The sequence below is a fragment of the Lissotriton vulgaris genome, chromosome 9 (genome assembly GCF_964263255.1).
Source record: "Lissotriton vulgaris chromosome 9, aLisVul1.2, whole genome shotgun sequence".
NCBI classification, from domain to species: Eukaryota; Metazoa; Chordata; class Amphibia; order Caudata; family Salamandridae; genus Lissotriton; species Lissotriton vulgaris.
Genome location: NC_141697.1, coordinates 1,183,852,449 through 1,183,868,160, shown reverse-complemented (window position 1 = coordinate 1,183,868,160; position 15,712 = coordinate 1,183,852,449). Strand labels below are relative to the sequence as shown.

Below are 15,712 nucleotides of genomic sequence, written 5' to 3'. Positions count from 1 at the left end.
TTCTTCTACATGTGGGCCAAAAAAAACTTCCCATCGAAGGGCATGTCCAGAATCTTAGCTTGCACCTCCTGGCGAAACGAAGTAGCCTTTAACCAGCCTTGTCGGTGTAGGACAGCCGCCCCCGCCAGCTGTCTGAACCCAGTAGAAGCCACATCCACTGCAGAGTCTATAATCTCTCCAGAGATCCGTTCTCGCTCTTACAGTATCTTTAGAGCTTCAGATTTAGAAGGCTCCGGAAGCATGTCAATGTACGATGAAATATCCGAACACATCGGTCGGTCGTACCGACCCTAAATGGCTAAAGAATTGGCTGCAAGGACCCTTGTCGCTGCCATCGTAGAGACTCGTTTCTCAATCGAGTCCAGACGTCTGCCGTCTCTATCCGGTGGGGCTGTGATCGGGGATGATGGATTTCTAGCCCGTTTATGGGCAGCTTGCACGATCACAGAATCTGCCTTTGGGTGTCCTATAAGGCATGCTGGAGATTTGTCAGGAGCTTCATATATTTTGTCTAGACGTGGCAAGACTGTAGGAATAGAAGCCGGATTCGACATCACCTTTAGTCCCTCTTTCCATATGAATTCTATAATTGTAATTGTCTCCACCTGTTTCCTTGGCTGGTCTTTAAAGTCAGAGGAAGCATTCCTCTTTCCTAGGAAACGTTGGGTTGCTCTCTCCATAAGAAGGTGAAAACCTCAAATGTCCACTGGAGGCGAAGGAGAAGGTGTGTCGATTTGATATTCATCCCACTCCGACAACAACGACCTGTCATCTACTTCACCTTCCTCTCTCTTCATCTTCTGATGAGTGTGCTTCCGCAGGATGATGGGAAATCACTGGCGAAAGAGGTCTAGGAGACCTGAATTCTGATGTGGAAGCCTGCGCCACAGGTGTAGGAGGCACGGAGATTCAGATGGCGGAAACCGACGGTAATAATCGTCCAGCATATGTTGAAGATTGGTTAACAATGCTATAGGCATTTGAGCTGTTGGAATGCTAGTAGTGGGTGATGCCACATGTTCAGGCGAAGGTTGATCATCCTGATCCTCCTCTTGGTATTTAATGAGCAGTTCTGAAGGACTTGTAGCTGCTCCAAATCTACCATCCACATCAGAATCTTCTTCACTGTCCTCTGAGTCCAACAACTTGTCAGGAACCTGTAGAGGTACCTTATGACGAGACAGGCGCAATGGAGATAAAGGTTCAAGCCCAGAACTACGTCTTTGTAGCAAAGAATGCTTCGTCGTAGACGGCGTAGAAGTTAAAGCCGTAGATGGTGACCAAACCTGTATTTCTGTACATGTTGACAATTTTTGCGTCGACGGAAGAGCCGTCGACGGGCCCGTCAACGAAGGAAGAAGTTCTGAAGATGATCACGACGACGAGGGCGTGGTCGTCGATAAAATTGCCTTCGACGACGAGGAGGGCTTCTTCGACGATTTGGCAGTCGACGATGTAGTTCTCGTCGACGACGATGGAGTAGCCGTCGACGATGAAGCCGTCGTCGACTAAATCTTCTTGATCTTGGTCGTCGAGGGTGAGCCGACGGTAGGAGTAGAAGTAGATTCTCTCGTTGACGATATAGGTTTAACTGAGACATTGACCAGCGTCGACGGGGATGACGCAGACGACATGATCATCTCAGGTTTAGGTGAAGAAAAAGTTATTGTCAATGTAGAAGTTGCGTCAACAGAAATCTTCGTCGACGAAGGGGTCGTCGACTGCGTTGTCGTCGATGGGGTCTTCTTCTGAGGGAGAATCTTCTCAGAAGTTGGTTTAGGAGGCAAAATCTTAACCGATCTTCTTGGGGGCGTGGAAGGCAAAGATTTGCTCTTGACTGGAGGAGTAGCCTTAGAAGTGAAAGGCCTCTCTGACTCCTTAGAAGGTTGCTGTCTCTTCACAACCTTGGCCCAAGAGAAGATGACACCTCCTCAGCAGCTCTCTTCCTAGAGGCCACAGATGACCCAGAGGCAATGCTGCCTACCTCAGACACTGGATTGTCCTGGTCCTTGAGCTTCTGTAGCCACAGAAGTAAGCGGCCTTCTCTGTCCTTGAGGGTCTTTTGAGGGAAGGTCCTACATATCTTGCAGTCCTTCACTTGATGGTCCGGATACAGGCAGTAGATGCATTTCTTGTGGGGATCTTCTGAGAAAAAGCCGGAGCTTACCACAAGATTCACAAGGACTTAATATTGATTACTTAGAGGAAGACATCCTAAAACCAAGAAATCCCGAAGAAACTTGAGAAGAAGGATTAGTTACTTACCTGTAATCCTAGTTCTCTTGCAGGGGTATCCTCATCAAAGTCATAAGCATTAGAATATTCCCGCCCATGCGCGGGACCCCGGAAACACTACAATATATGTGCCATATACACAAATAAGCAACTGCAGCCTCATACACATCAGAGCTGAATCATGATGTAAGGACTTCCCATCATAACATGAAAAAACATGCATTAGAAATATGAAAAAACAACAATAAAACATGTTTTGAAACTGTTTTAATGCTCAGCAGACAGTAGAAAATCTCAAAGGACTGAAAGCATAGCCAGCTCCCAGGCTGCATTGCAAACCACAGTCTAAAAAGACTGAAAAGCTAACTCATAGCAACATAGAGATAAACTGACACCTTGCCTTTAAGGCACTCCTGACCCCCAGCTTCCCATCATGCCTCAGGGGTGAAAGTTGGGTCAGTTGTTCTTTGCGGAGACTGAATAAAGCCATGGCACAAAGAATTAACAATATTTCCACAAAGGAAAAATCCTTTGCCCGGGGAAGCAGGAGGGTTGCTTATGACTTTGATGAGGATACCCCTGGAAGAGAACAAAGATTACAGGTAAGTAACTAATCCTTCTCTTCCAGGGGATCCTCATAAATAGTCATAAGCAATAGAATAGAATAGCGAGCCTCACCTCATCTCCCTGCGGGCAAAGGAGCAAAACAATAATATAACCAATAAGCTTAGAAGAAACTAAGCTTGAACAGATAGATGGCTATCCAAACAGATTCCTCAAGGAGGCCTTGCCTACTTGAGTATCAGCCCTGGAACCGGATTCTAGGCAGTAATGCCTCTTAAAAGTATGAGCCGATCTCCAGGTTGCAGCCTTGCAAATTTCTGACATTGGAACATCATGTAAGAAAGCCACTGTGGCCGCTTTCCCCCTAGTGGAATGTACCTTAGGGGACAACAGTAGGGGCCTTTTCGCCAGTTGATAAGCTAAGTTAATGCAGGACACGATCCATCTGGAAATTGATCTCTTAGCTGCTTGGAAGCCTGTTCTCATAGAGCCATAATTGACAAACAACTGATCCGTCTTTCTTATGCCCTTGGTACTCTCTAAGTAAAATTTAAGCACCCTTCTGAGGTCCAAGGAATACAGCGACCGCTCAGCAGCGGTCGCGGGGTTTGGAAAAAAAGATGGAAGGGAAATGGTCTGATTAATATGAAAATCAGACACAACCTTAGGGAAAAAAGAAGGATGCGCCCTCAAGACCACTCTGTTATGGTGGAAAACAGTGTAAGGCTCTTTCGTACACAGCGCTTGGATTTCGCTTACTCTGGGAGCTGATGTAATGGCTACAAGAAAAACGGCCTTCCAAGTTAAGTGCTGCAAAGAGGCCCTGTGGATGGGCTCAAAAGGTGGGCCCATCAACTTACACCAGGTTCAACTCCCATGGAGGAGAAGGGTTTCGAACAGGGGGATAAACCTTTTTCAACCCCTGTAAGAAGTCCTTGACCACCTGCATTTGGAAAAAAGAGGGCTGGCTAGGCGACTTCCTGTACGCCGTAATGGCCGACAAATGCACCCTGATAGAAGCATACTTCAACCCAGATTTAGCTAAGTACAGAAGGTAAGGAAGAATGACATCCTCCTGCCCCTTCGTAGGATCGTAGTGATGCTCTCTACACCAAAGAAAGAACCTCTTCCACTTAAACGCATATGACACTCTTGTGGAGGGTCTCTTAGCCGCTTTTAAAATGTGCATGCAATCTGGAGGCAGTTCAGCAGGGAAGGTTGGGATGAAGAATCCTCCCGCCCATCTTGGTCAGTAGGTCCGGCCTGCTTGGCAGTCTCCTGTGTGGAAGTACCGACAGATGAAGGTCCGGGTACCACCACTGCCGTGGCCAGTCTGGAGCCATCAGATCTGATGAGCTTGGACGCCACCTTTGGGATTAGAGGCAGGGGAGGAAAGGCGTAGGCAAATGTCCCTGACCAATCCATCAAAAGTGCATTCCCCCTTGCCCTGGAGGGTGGAATCTGGACGCGAAGGCGTGGCATTTTTTGTTTTCGTTGTCTGCGAACAAATCTATTGCCGGATGACCCCATCGATGGAAAAGGTCTGCCACCACCTCGTCGTTTAGCACCCAGTCTGGCTGATCTTCGAAGTGTCTGCTGAGTGCGTCTGCCTTGATATTTTGCTCTCATGGAAGGTGCACTGCCACCACCGTGAGGTTTCAGGCTAGTAGCCAGTGCCAGATCGCCTGGGACTCCAGGGAGAGAGGGCGTGACCGCGTACCACCCTGTTTGTTTAGATAGAACATGGTGGTCGTGTTGTCGGTCTTGACCAGTACCAAGCTGGATTCGATGGCAGGTAGAAAAGCTTTGACAGCAAGGTGAAGTGCTTGCAGCTCCAACATATTGATGTGGTAGGATTGTTCCTTTGCTGACCACCGTCCTTGTATCTGAAGACACCCCATGTGTGCCCCCCATCCTTGCAGCGATGCGTCTATCACCACGGAAGCGCACGGAAACGTAGTGTGTATCCATTGCACAGTATATTCAGCACCCAACGATCTTTTCTGATGCTGCACTACTCTGCCAGATGCTGTGAAGCACTTCCTCCCACTGGAGTGGGCAACGGCGTCAGAGGAAGTCACTGCTCATGACTTCCCTCCTAACCTCGCTGTGGTAGAAGATTGTTGCTGTTGACCACCTCTACTTCTGTTGGACTTCCGTCCCTGAAACTGGGACTTGCCCTGGTTCTTGTTTTGGGACCACTGAGGGGTTTGAACCCTCTGCTGAGGCCCCTTGCATTGGTTGAGTCTGTACCGACGCTTGTACTCTTTCTTTTTCTACAACCCGACTGCCTTGAGAGTGTCCAGCTCGGTATTCATCCTATTCATCTCTTTGTCTGCGTGCGTGCCGAAGAGAGAAGAACCAGAGAATGGAAGGTTCAAGATTCTCTGCTGTGCATCCGGTTTGAGGCCTGTCAATCCCAACCAGCATAATCTCCTGGCGCATATTCCAGCGTGTAAGAGTGCGCCGATAGCACCGCGCCGTCTGTCGCTGTGCTAATCATCTGGTTTGCCACCAGAGAACCTTCGGTGACTATTTCGTCAAAGTCCTTCTGGTCTTCCTTTGGCAGCTTGGTCTTGAAGCGTTGCAAGGAATCCCATAAAGCCCTGTCATAAAAGGCCTAACAAAGCAGCCATGCTGGAGACCTTTAGGGTAGAAGCCGCAGAATTGCAGACCTTGCGACCCCAGGAGTCCTGGGACCTGCTTTCTTTATCCGGTGGAACTGAGGAAGTAGCAGTAACCGCATGTGTTTTGTGTGCTGCGGCTACGATCACCGAGTCTGCAGGTGGATTCGTCTTAACGAAGACCGGGTCTGAGGCAGCTGGCCTGTTTTTCTTTTGGATGCGAGCCGGCACCGCCTTAATGGTTGCTGTAGACAGGAAAGTGTCCATGACAGGGTCAAGAATCCTTGGAACCAAGGGAAGCAACGGTTGAGACTAAGTCTTCTGATGAAGAGTCTAGAAAATCACTGTCGTTGTGACCTGAGGAACAGACATCTCGATGCGGAGTTTCTGCGCCCCTCTCTGCAGAACCTCATGGTAGGTATTAATGTCATCTATTGGAGAGACCCTACAGATAGGGCTGTCCGAAAGCGTGGGGGAATAATCCCTCTTTGAGGAGCGGGTAGAGGAAGTCGAGGAAGTAGATGGTGGTGTTCTACTTCTGCGATGAGCACTGTGCCTCCTTTCCAATGATCTGATTGCGCGTTCCTCCCGTCTGGGGGAACGCGATCTATAGTGCCGTCCCTCAAGGGACCTCTCTGTGTGGGCTCTATGTCTAGGAGAGCTCTCCTTGTCCACTTCTTCCACCAATCTTTGAAGAGGAGACCTGTGAACAGGACTGGCATACTCCTGCATTCGCCTCATCGCCCCTGAATCCTGCCAGTGATGTAGAGGCAGTTGCCATCTTGGGGACAACCAAGCAGCAGAAGGAGCCTCCTTTTGTCGTGAAGGAGACTTGTGGACATGGCTCCTAGCTTTCGGAGTGGCTGATCTTGTAGAAGCCTGTCTGCAAGAGTGAGAAGACGAATGGAGTGAGGCTGACTCCATCACAAGAACCACCGTTCCCTCTCTAGATCTCACTGAGGCAGGTTGTGACGTCGGGCGTGAATCTCTCAACGCCGAACCAGCACGCATTCTAGACGTCGATGTCCCTGGTTCCTGACTTCTCGGCGTCGTGAACGACGCTGCATGGATCTCTCGTCTACTCGACGTCGAACGTCGTCTCGACAGCGACCGGTGCCGGTGAGAAGTAGGTGAAGAATGCTGATGCCTCGACGTCGAACGGCGGTGTGAAGCCGACGGCGGAGGACTTCTCTCTCTCGACGCCGAGCGTCGCCGCGGCGGAGCAGTGTCTAATCTCGACGTCGAAGGTCTGCGAGACGACGGCGGAGGGGTACGCGCCCTCGACGCCGGAGATCTCATCCTCGACGCGGAGAGCCGCCGAGTTGACGACGACGGAGGACTCTTGGATCTTGACGTCGATCGCTAATGGATCTGCGATGATGGAGGTAAACCTGCTCTTGACGCCGAACATCGTGTCAACGACGGCGGAGGGCCTCCAGTCCTCGACGCCCATCGTCGCAGGGTTGACGACGGCGGAGGGGTGATGCGTCTCGATGCCGATCGTCGCCGGATTGACGGCGGCGGAGGGGTGATGCTCCCCGACGCTAATCGTCGCCGGGTTGACGCTCCGACACCGATCGTCGCCGGGTTGACGATGGCGGAGGGCTTTTGTTCCTCGACGCAGATTGTCGCCGGGTTGACGACGGCGGAGGATCACGAATCTTCGGCGTCGACGGAGTACCTGAATGACTCTTTCTCCTCGATGGCGAGCCCGCGGTCGAAGGTATTTTCTTGGATAAATGACCCACCGGTAGATCTTTTCTCAGCGCCGAGTCCGACGCTGAAGTGGAAGGACGTGAGGTCTTGCTTCTAGATAGTGTTCTAGACCTTTTGCAGCCCTTCCTCACTGGAGACCTTCCTCTAGATGACTTATCTGCCAGGCCATACAGGCGAATTCTTTCCCTGACCTTCAGGGTTCTCTTGGACAGGATTTGGCAGTGAGGACAGGTTTTAGGATCATGATCTTCAGGGAGACAAAGTATACAGACCTCATGCGAGTCCGTCTTGGCCTTCTTTTCACCACAAGAAGGGCAGGAGTCAAAAAGAGATGGCATTTTAAGATGTTAAAAATGCCCAAAACTGTCAAAAAAAGACAGTCTCTTACTTCAAATAATGAAAAAATTCAAAGTAAGGTATTAAAGTTGTGAAAAGTGAAGAGAAATTCTGACAAAAATCAGAAAGAAGTGGAGCTGTGTTGCCAGGATCCTTCCTGCAGGAGCCGGAAAGAACTGACCTAACTGTCACCCCTGAGGCATGATGGGAAGTTGGGGGTCAGGAGGGCCTTAAAGGCACGGTGTCAGTTTATCTCTATGTTGCTATGAGTTAGCTTTTCAGTCTTTTTAGACTGTGGTTTGCAATGCAGCCTGGGAGCTGGCTATGCTTTCAGTCCTTTATGAGATTTTCTACTGTCTGCTGAACATTAAAACAGTTTCAAAACATGTTTTATTGTTGTTTTTCCCTATTTCTAATGCATGTTTTTTCATGTTATGATGGGAAGTCCTTACAGCATGATTCAGCTCTGATGTGTATGAGGCTGCAGTTGCTTATTTGTGTGTATATATATATATATATATATATATATATATATATATATATATATATGTGGGGCTCATATATTGTAGTGTTTCCAGGGTCCCGCGCATGGGCGGGAATATTCTATTGCTTATGACTTTGATGAGGATCCCCTGGAAGAGAACTGAGCAGAGCTCAGGGAGACTCCCTTCACACGACGTGCGGTAGAAAATCTGAGCCTCTGAGGAGAACTTTCTGGTGGGTGCTGTTGCCTGATTGGCTGCAGTTTGGACTATATATAATGACTGATAGTCATGCCTGTGGAACTTTTTTATTGGTAGCTTGGGCTACTTTACTTCCTGGTTTCTTGTTACCAAGGTTTTTTGGTTGTTATGGCATATTTATTGCTTTTTTATGTACCGTGGGACTCCAACTCTGACGACGGGGAATGATTCAGGCATGTGAATCTATGAAAGACACCCCAATACTGGAGAATGCATATCACTACACAAAAACAATCAGTCTTAGGAGACACTAGCCCAACAAACCAAGATAACAGTTACACTGCGCACATAGTGGTAGAACAGTGTTGCTGATACCCACCATTAACCTAACATACTACTACACCCAAGGAAGAATAAAAAAAATCACCATGCACTCTAAGATAATGGAAACATTTTGCACACAGTAGTTTGGAAGCAACACCAAGCAGAATTTCAGACCATGGAGACACTAGCCTAACATGCAATCAATACTCATCCACCAAATTTTGCAGATGCAAATCAGATGTACAATCCTCAGTTATTCAGTAAACTGTTCATATGGTGGCTTAGACCTACAATGTCAAGTCACGACTAAATACTGCCTGCCCATGCCACAAGACACCAAATGGGACAGCAATGGTACTCCTCGATTGAGGGGGGAGTTGTTATTACAATCAGACTGCAACCATAAGACAATGCTCTTTAGTGCTGTTTTAGGGAAAGGTTTTGATACCACTTCTTGGACCCAAGCATCAACAGATAAATGGGAAAACTCAAACCCCACACTGCTTTTTCAGCTCCAACATTACAAACAAACACAACAAATCCTGACTGTAAACCCTTAAATACGGTGGTTGACTTATTCACTGTAGCATTTACCTCAAAGCATATAAAAACATGCACATGTAAATAGCATCTTTAAAAATTACTTGAAAACATCTTACCTTGTGCTGAACTGCAATCTCAGTTGAGCATTTGTGCGAATAATCCAGGCCCATTTCCCCAAAGGCAATAGTTTTAGGGTGCCTCATAGCTTGTAGTAGCTCTCTTTCATGAAAGTCATTGTAGAACCGTGCAAAGTGTGGATGACAGCCAAATGCTCCCCAAACCATATCCTCACGGAGCATATCCTCCCATGGGAACTTCTTTGTGACTCTTGGATTGCAGAAATCCGCGATGCAGCCTTGGAACTGATTTGAAAAAGTACTGCTGTATACTTGTCTAAACTTTGCAAATGTCCCTTTGAAAGTAAGCTTGTTGTACAGCATGTCCAAGTGACAATGGGTGTCAATGAATCCATCATACATCCATCTGGGCGGTTTGGCAGGTAAATCCTGCCACTCGGATAGATGAATGTCGTGGTCAGGGCTGTGTGCCTCACTGTTTAGAGTCTTAAGCAAATCAGGCTCCTCTGTAAATGTTCTACTGTTATCCTGGCTAATCAAAGAGTCACTGAAGGAATTCATTCCGCAGCACCAGCCATCAGACAGTGCACTGTAATTACTAGAAATGCTTGTGTTCAAAGAGAGATTTCTAGAAGTACCATTTTTGTTAGTTATACCATTGTACAATAGGTTCCGAGCTGTGAGAGAACTATTCAGGGGGGTACTTGTGCCATAACAAGTATAGTCAGACCAAGAACTATGATACAATGGAAGTGGGTACATGACTGGGGTGATGGACTCCTTACCCAGGCTGTTAGTAGCTTGAATAAACTCATCCTGCGATAATTTGGCGAAGGGTATTACATCATCTACATCCGAGAAGTCACTTCCAACTGACAAATCGCGATCATCTGCATTGCTCTGTTTTAGGACACATAAAACAAAGACAAATCAACAGCTAAGACTTTCAACAGCTATTATTTCCTAAAAAAAAAATACTTTTTAAAAACTTCAAATGAATAAATGAGAGAAGTCTCTTGGCTGGCGTACACTCAATGCATTATTGATTAATCACTATAGCAAACTCCACCACTGGATGGTGTACACTTGGTGGTGGCAAACAGGGAGGTTAGGAGGCATCTCACAAAGATGAAGAGAGAAATGATAACTTGTAGGAGCCGATTTCACTGACTAACAACGAAGTCCATGGAGCGGACTGTAGTGATTAGTATTGTGTATCCACGGGACATATTAGTTAAAGGCGCATGCCTTTGATAGGTTTTAAATGGTGTTCCATGATCGTGGAGTGGTGCGCCGTCTGCAAGGCTCTCTGCATCGTTAATCAGTTGTAGAAGAAGCTCGCAGGGGACGGCCGCTCCCGGAAGTGAGTGGAGGTCTCCGAGGAATAAAACCACTTTAAAACCACTTCAACTGTCTCAGCTCTGTGCAGCCGCGTCACGAAACAGAGCTTTACGGTTACATAGTAGAATGATCATGGGGTCCTAGGATGTGTATTTTACCATGGAGAGTTTTTTGTTACAAGAGGTTGCGGTACGCCACTTTAAGGGTATTGTCCTTATGTCAGAGATGCATTATTGGATGAGCTAGGATTCTTAATGGAAGGCGATGATAAGAGGGTGGCTTTATGATCACAGGTGGCATATGGATGATTCTCACCAACAAGGCAAAGAGGTCCTATAAGGAAAGAACTAGGAGCCTGTTCTTTTTCCCTGAAATATTTTTATAGATATCAGATCGAACATGCCAGGAAGAGCTCAGAAGTGACCAACTGCAGGAAGAGGCAGCAGGCCCCGTGTTGGATACCCACTTGCCCCTACATCCACAGACATGGTGCTGACCAAGCCGCAGAAAAGATGGGCATCCTTCTGGCCACAGACAAACTGCAGTAACTGCAGCAGAAAACGGGAGGAGGAGGAGGGAATGCTCTTTTTAAAAATGTTTTTAAAAAAAAGTTTAAGTCATAAATACATATCATATACCTGCAGCATTACAAAAGGGGTGGTATAATAGAAAAACACAATATATTTTCTGGAGCACGTTCCAAGCGGTATGTCACTAATGATGAATTGTCAGTTATACAAAAGTTCTTTCTTACACAGTCAGCACAGCACTGGAAAGGGGCTTGAATCAGAATGAGATATAAGAGACAGCAAACGTAATAGCAACAACTGTAAGGAAATAAGGAGTGCAAGGTAATTCATTTCTATAGAAGGTATTTGGATCCATTTGAAGTGCCAATCATCCTAGACGGAGCAGATCGAGGACCTCTTTCCAGAAGGACTCTACAGGATCATGATTAATCAAGGTGAAGAAAACCTGCCTTTGGGGCACCACATTCGTCACAGTTATCGTGTGCATGGAGATCGTATTTGCACAGCTTGGCTGCGGAGTATTATGCCCTGTGTAGAAACTTATAATTAATAATGCGTACTCTGCTCATCTGTCTTAGCCTCTTCCAAATCTGTTTACCATTTTGACCAGACGCACAAGTTACTACTTGTGTAACGATATATCTGTAAGAACATTAGTTAGTGATAGATTCCTTACCGTAGAATATCCACAGGCGTCAGACTGGATCCGGAAACTTTTGCGTAGCAGTACCCTTGCGCGTCGGTAGGCGTCGTCTGCGGCTCCAAGTCCGTCGTCGGCGTCGTGGGCGCCGTGATGACGTCGTTGGAGTACTTAGACGCCGCCTCCGCGTGCTGACGTCAGTTCTTAGACTCAACTTTTCCGCACCAGAAACGCAGAGCTATCCAAAAACCAACACTGGTGCCATGAAACTAGGGCCCTGAAAGGAGATGACCTTAACCCTAGATATCGGTTCGCAGAACGGGGAGAATGGGTGGGTCGGTAAGGAATCTATCACTAACTAATGTCTCTTACAGATATATCGTTACACAAGTAGTAACTTGTGCATCTGAAAGAGACACGTTAGTGATAGATTCCTTACCTTAGAATAGGTACCCCAGCAATACCAACCCCGTGGTGGTGGGTCTGCGAACCAATAATCACACCAGAATGTCCTGGGAGGACGGAACGGCCAAAGGAGCCATCCCTTCGGACTGGACTGTCCAGGCAATAATGTATTGCAAACGTGTGCAGAGAGGCCCACGTAGCCGCCGGGCAAATGTCCTGCAAGGGCACACCTCGGCCCAAAGCAGTTGTAGTCGCTGTGGCTCGAGTGGAATGAGCCCTACCCCCACAGGGGGTTCCTTCTTAGCCAAGGAGTAACACGCCTGGATACACAAGATGATCCACCGCGAGATGGTCCGCTTGTGCACCGCTTTCCCTTTCTTAGCGCCCACGTAACCAACAAAGAGGTGGTCATCCACCCGGAACTGGCGTGTGCGATCCAAATAAAATGAGAGCGCACGTTTTGGGTCCAGACGGTGGAGCCTCTCTTCCTCTCTCTCTCTCGAGGGATGCGGAAAGAAGGTGGGCAAGGTGATAGATTGCCCAATGTGGAAGGCCGTGACTACCTTGGGTAGGAAGGGGGGCCTTGTCCGTAACACAACCTTGTCCGGATGGACTGAAAGGAAGGGAGGTTTACAAGATAGAGCCTGGAGCTCACTCACTCTCCTGGCAGAGGTATGGCTACCAGGAAGGCAGTCTTCAAAGTGAGAAGGCGAAGAGGGCAGTTGTGAAGTGGCTCAAAGGGAGCGCACATCAGAATTGTAAGAACCAGGTTCAAGTCCCACTGAGGCATCACAAAGGGAACAGGAGGGAACGTATGTGTGATGCCCTTTAGGAATCGATTAACGATAGGGGACTTGAACAAAGAAGGTTGATCAGGCAGCCTCAGAAAGGCTGAAAGAGCTGAAAGATAGCCCTTGATAGTGCCCAGAGCAGAGCCTTGCTGGGCAAGAGAAAGAAGAAAGAGGAGAATCTCAGAAAGAGGGTGTGACGAGGGGGACCCGGACTCGGGTCCTCCAGGCTTGCCTATTCATGTGTCCCCTCTCTTTGAACAGCACACAGACTCCTGGAAGACCACGGACGTGGACGGCTACCAACCCTTGCTGATCTCGGAGGACCCGTGTTTCTTTAATTGGGCGGACCCGGACCTGGGTCCCGCCCTCCATACATCGGTAAAACCCAGCCCTGAATACACACAGGTGTGTGTTACACCAGGAGAGCGAGGACGGAGCGGAGTGGAGGAAGAGCGAGGACGGAGCGGAGTGGAGGAAGAGCGAGGACGGAGCGGAGGAAGATCAAGGACGGAGCGGAGTGGAGGAAGAGCGAGGACGGAGCGGAGTGGAGGAAGAGCGAGGACGGAGCGGAGGAAGATCGAGGACGGAGCGGAGTGGAGGAAGAGCGAGGATGGAGCGGAGTGGAGGAAGAGCGAGGACGGAGCGGAGTGGAGGAAGAGCGAGGACGGAGAGGAGTGGAGGAAGAGCGAGGACGGAGAGGAGTGGAGGAAGAGCGAGGACGGAGAGGAGTGGAGGAAGAGCGAGGACGGAGCAGAGCGGAGGGAGATCGAGGAGCGGAGACCAATGGGGAGAGACCAGGCGGACCAAGGAGCCGAGAACACCGGAGAAAGACCTGAGGAGGAGGGAGACTGCAGCGACACGCCAGGAGTCCGACGTGAAGGCGCATCGCCCAGCCACGCTTCCCGGGTAGTGTGGCTAGGACAGGTACGGTCTCGTTTCCTCGGTTGGGCGGGACGTAAGTGGGACAAGCCCCCTTGACCCGTTTGGTAAACTGTGCACGAATCACCCCCCCCCCCTCACAAGTAGCGGGGTAGTTAGAGTGCACGTGTGCCTCCTCACCCCCCCCCCTTCCCTACCTCAGTTATACAGGACAGCCGAGGAATACTAGTTTTCCGTTTTTCTTTTCTTTCTGCTGTCATATACCGGCCCTCGTGCAACAACGGCGGAAGCCCGGACCACACCTCCCAGACGACACCGGGAGTTGAGACGGCGGGGAATCATACGAGAGGCAACGGAGGACGATGCCAATCCTCTACCATACTATCGAGTCCCTGATCAGAAAAGGAGGCTTTACAAATCAATAAAACCTGCCCTACATACAACTTCCTTGTCCGTGGATTTATTCGGCAAACCCCCTGAATCCCCACAGAGGGGCATTAAGGGGATCCACAGCCTTTGCTGTGCACCATGCCACAAATCTGTTCCACCTGCAGGCGTATACTGACTTTGTGGAGGGACGCCTGGCTGCCAGAATGATGTTGCAAACTTCAGGAGGCAAGTCAAATGGCCTCAACTGTCGCCGCTTAATCTCCAAGCATGGAGGTGGAGACTGGACAGGTTCGGGTGGAGGACCGTCCCCTGCTGCTGCGACAGAAGGTCCTCCTGAAGAGGCAGACGAACCGGGGGATCGACTGACATACTGAGTAGCTCGGGATACCAGTACCTTTGTGCCCAGTCCGGAGCCACAAGGATGACTTGTGCCCGGTCGCGCCTGATCTTCTTCAGCACTCTGGGCAGAAGTGGTATAGGCGGAAAGGCGTACAACAGACCGCAACTCCACTCGCGACGAAAAGAGTCTTCGAGCGAGTGCCGCCTTGGAAATTCCAACGCGCAGAACTGATGACATTGCGCGTTCTCTTCGGTGGCGAATAGATCTAACCAAGGCTCTCCCCACTGCAGAAAGAGACCTTGCGCCACGTCCGAGTTCAGACGCCATTCGTGATCCATCATGCACCGGCGGCTGAGTTCGTCCGCCCTGGCGTTCAGAGAACCGGCCAGGTGTTGAACCACCAGAGTCACGCCTTTATGTTCCAGCCATTGCCAGAGGTGCAGAGCCTCCTTGCAGAGGGTCCACGACCCCACCCCGCCCTGTTTGTACCACATGGCGGTGGTGTTGTCCGTGAACACCTGCACTACACTCCCCGGGACAGAGGGGAGGAATGGCTTCAGTGCTAGACGAATCGCCCGCAGCTCCAGAAGGTTGATATGGAGCCGGGACTCCGCCGGAGACCAGAGGCCTCTGATCTCCGCCTCTCCCATGTGGCCTCCCCAGCACTGGAGGGACGCGTCCGTCACAACTACGTGATCCGGTTGGGGAAGGGAGAGGGATCTGCCGCTGACCCAATCACGGTCCGTGAGCCACCACTGCAGCTGTCTCGCAGTGCCCTCCGAGATCAGGACATGGTCGGACAGGTTGCCCTGATGCTGGGCCCACTGAAACTTCAGGTCCCACTGCAGAGCCCGCATCCGCCACCGGGCGTGATGCACCAGAACGATGCAGGAAGCCATCAGCCCCAGAAGCCGGAGCGTCAACCTGACCGAAACCCGGGATAAAGGCTGGAAGATTGGAATCAGAGCCTGTATATCCCGAACCCGCTGTTCGGGTGGGTAAACCCGAAACTGCGCCGAGCCGAGAACCGCTCCGATGAAAAGGTGTTCTGAGAGGGACACAGGTGTGACTTCAGCACATTGATGGAGAACCCCAGCTGGTGCAGGAGATCCGCCGTAGTCTGGAGGTGGCTGACGACTGTCTGGGGCGAGCCCGCCTTCAACAACCAGTCGTCGAGGTAGGAGAAGACTGAGACCCCTAACCTGCGCAGATGAGCTGCGACCACCGCCATCACCTTCGTGAACATCCGTGTGGCGCTGGTAAGGCCGAAGGGGAGCACGGTAAACTGAAAGTG

At 49.7% G+C, this 15,712-nt stretch overlaps 1 protein-coding gene across 1 annotated transcript in view; it reads right to left on the bottom strand.

Annotated features, from left to right (window-relative positions):
- The window catches only part of TATDN2 (TatD DNase domain containing 2), a 409,795-nt gene that overhangs the window by 181,009 nt on the left and 213,074 nt on the right, over window positions 1–15,712 (bottom strand). The window contains exon 4 of the mRNA XM_086939231.1: window positions 9,142–10,002. Within this exon, the coding sequence (XP_086795357.1) occupies window positions 9,142–10,002 (861 nt within the window). The remainder of the gene's footprint in view (window positions 1–9,141; window positions 10,003–15,712) is intronic.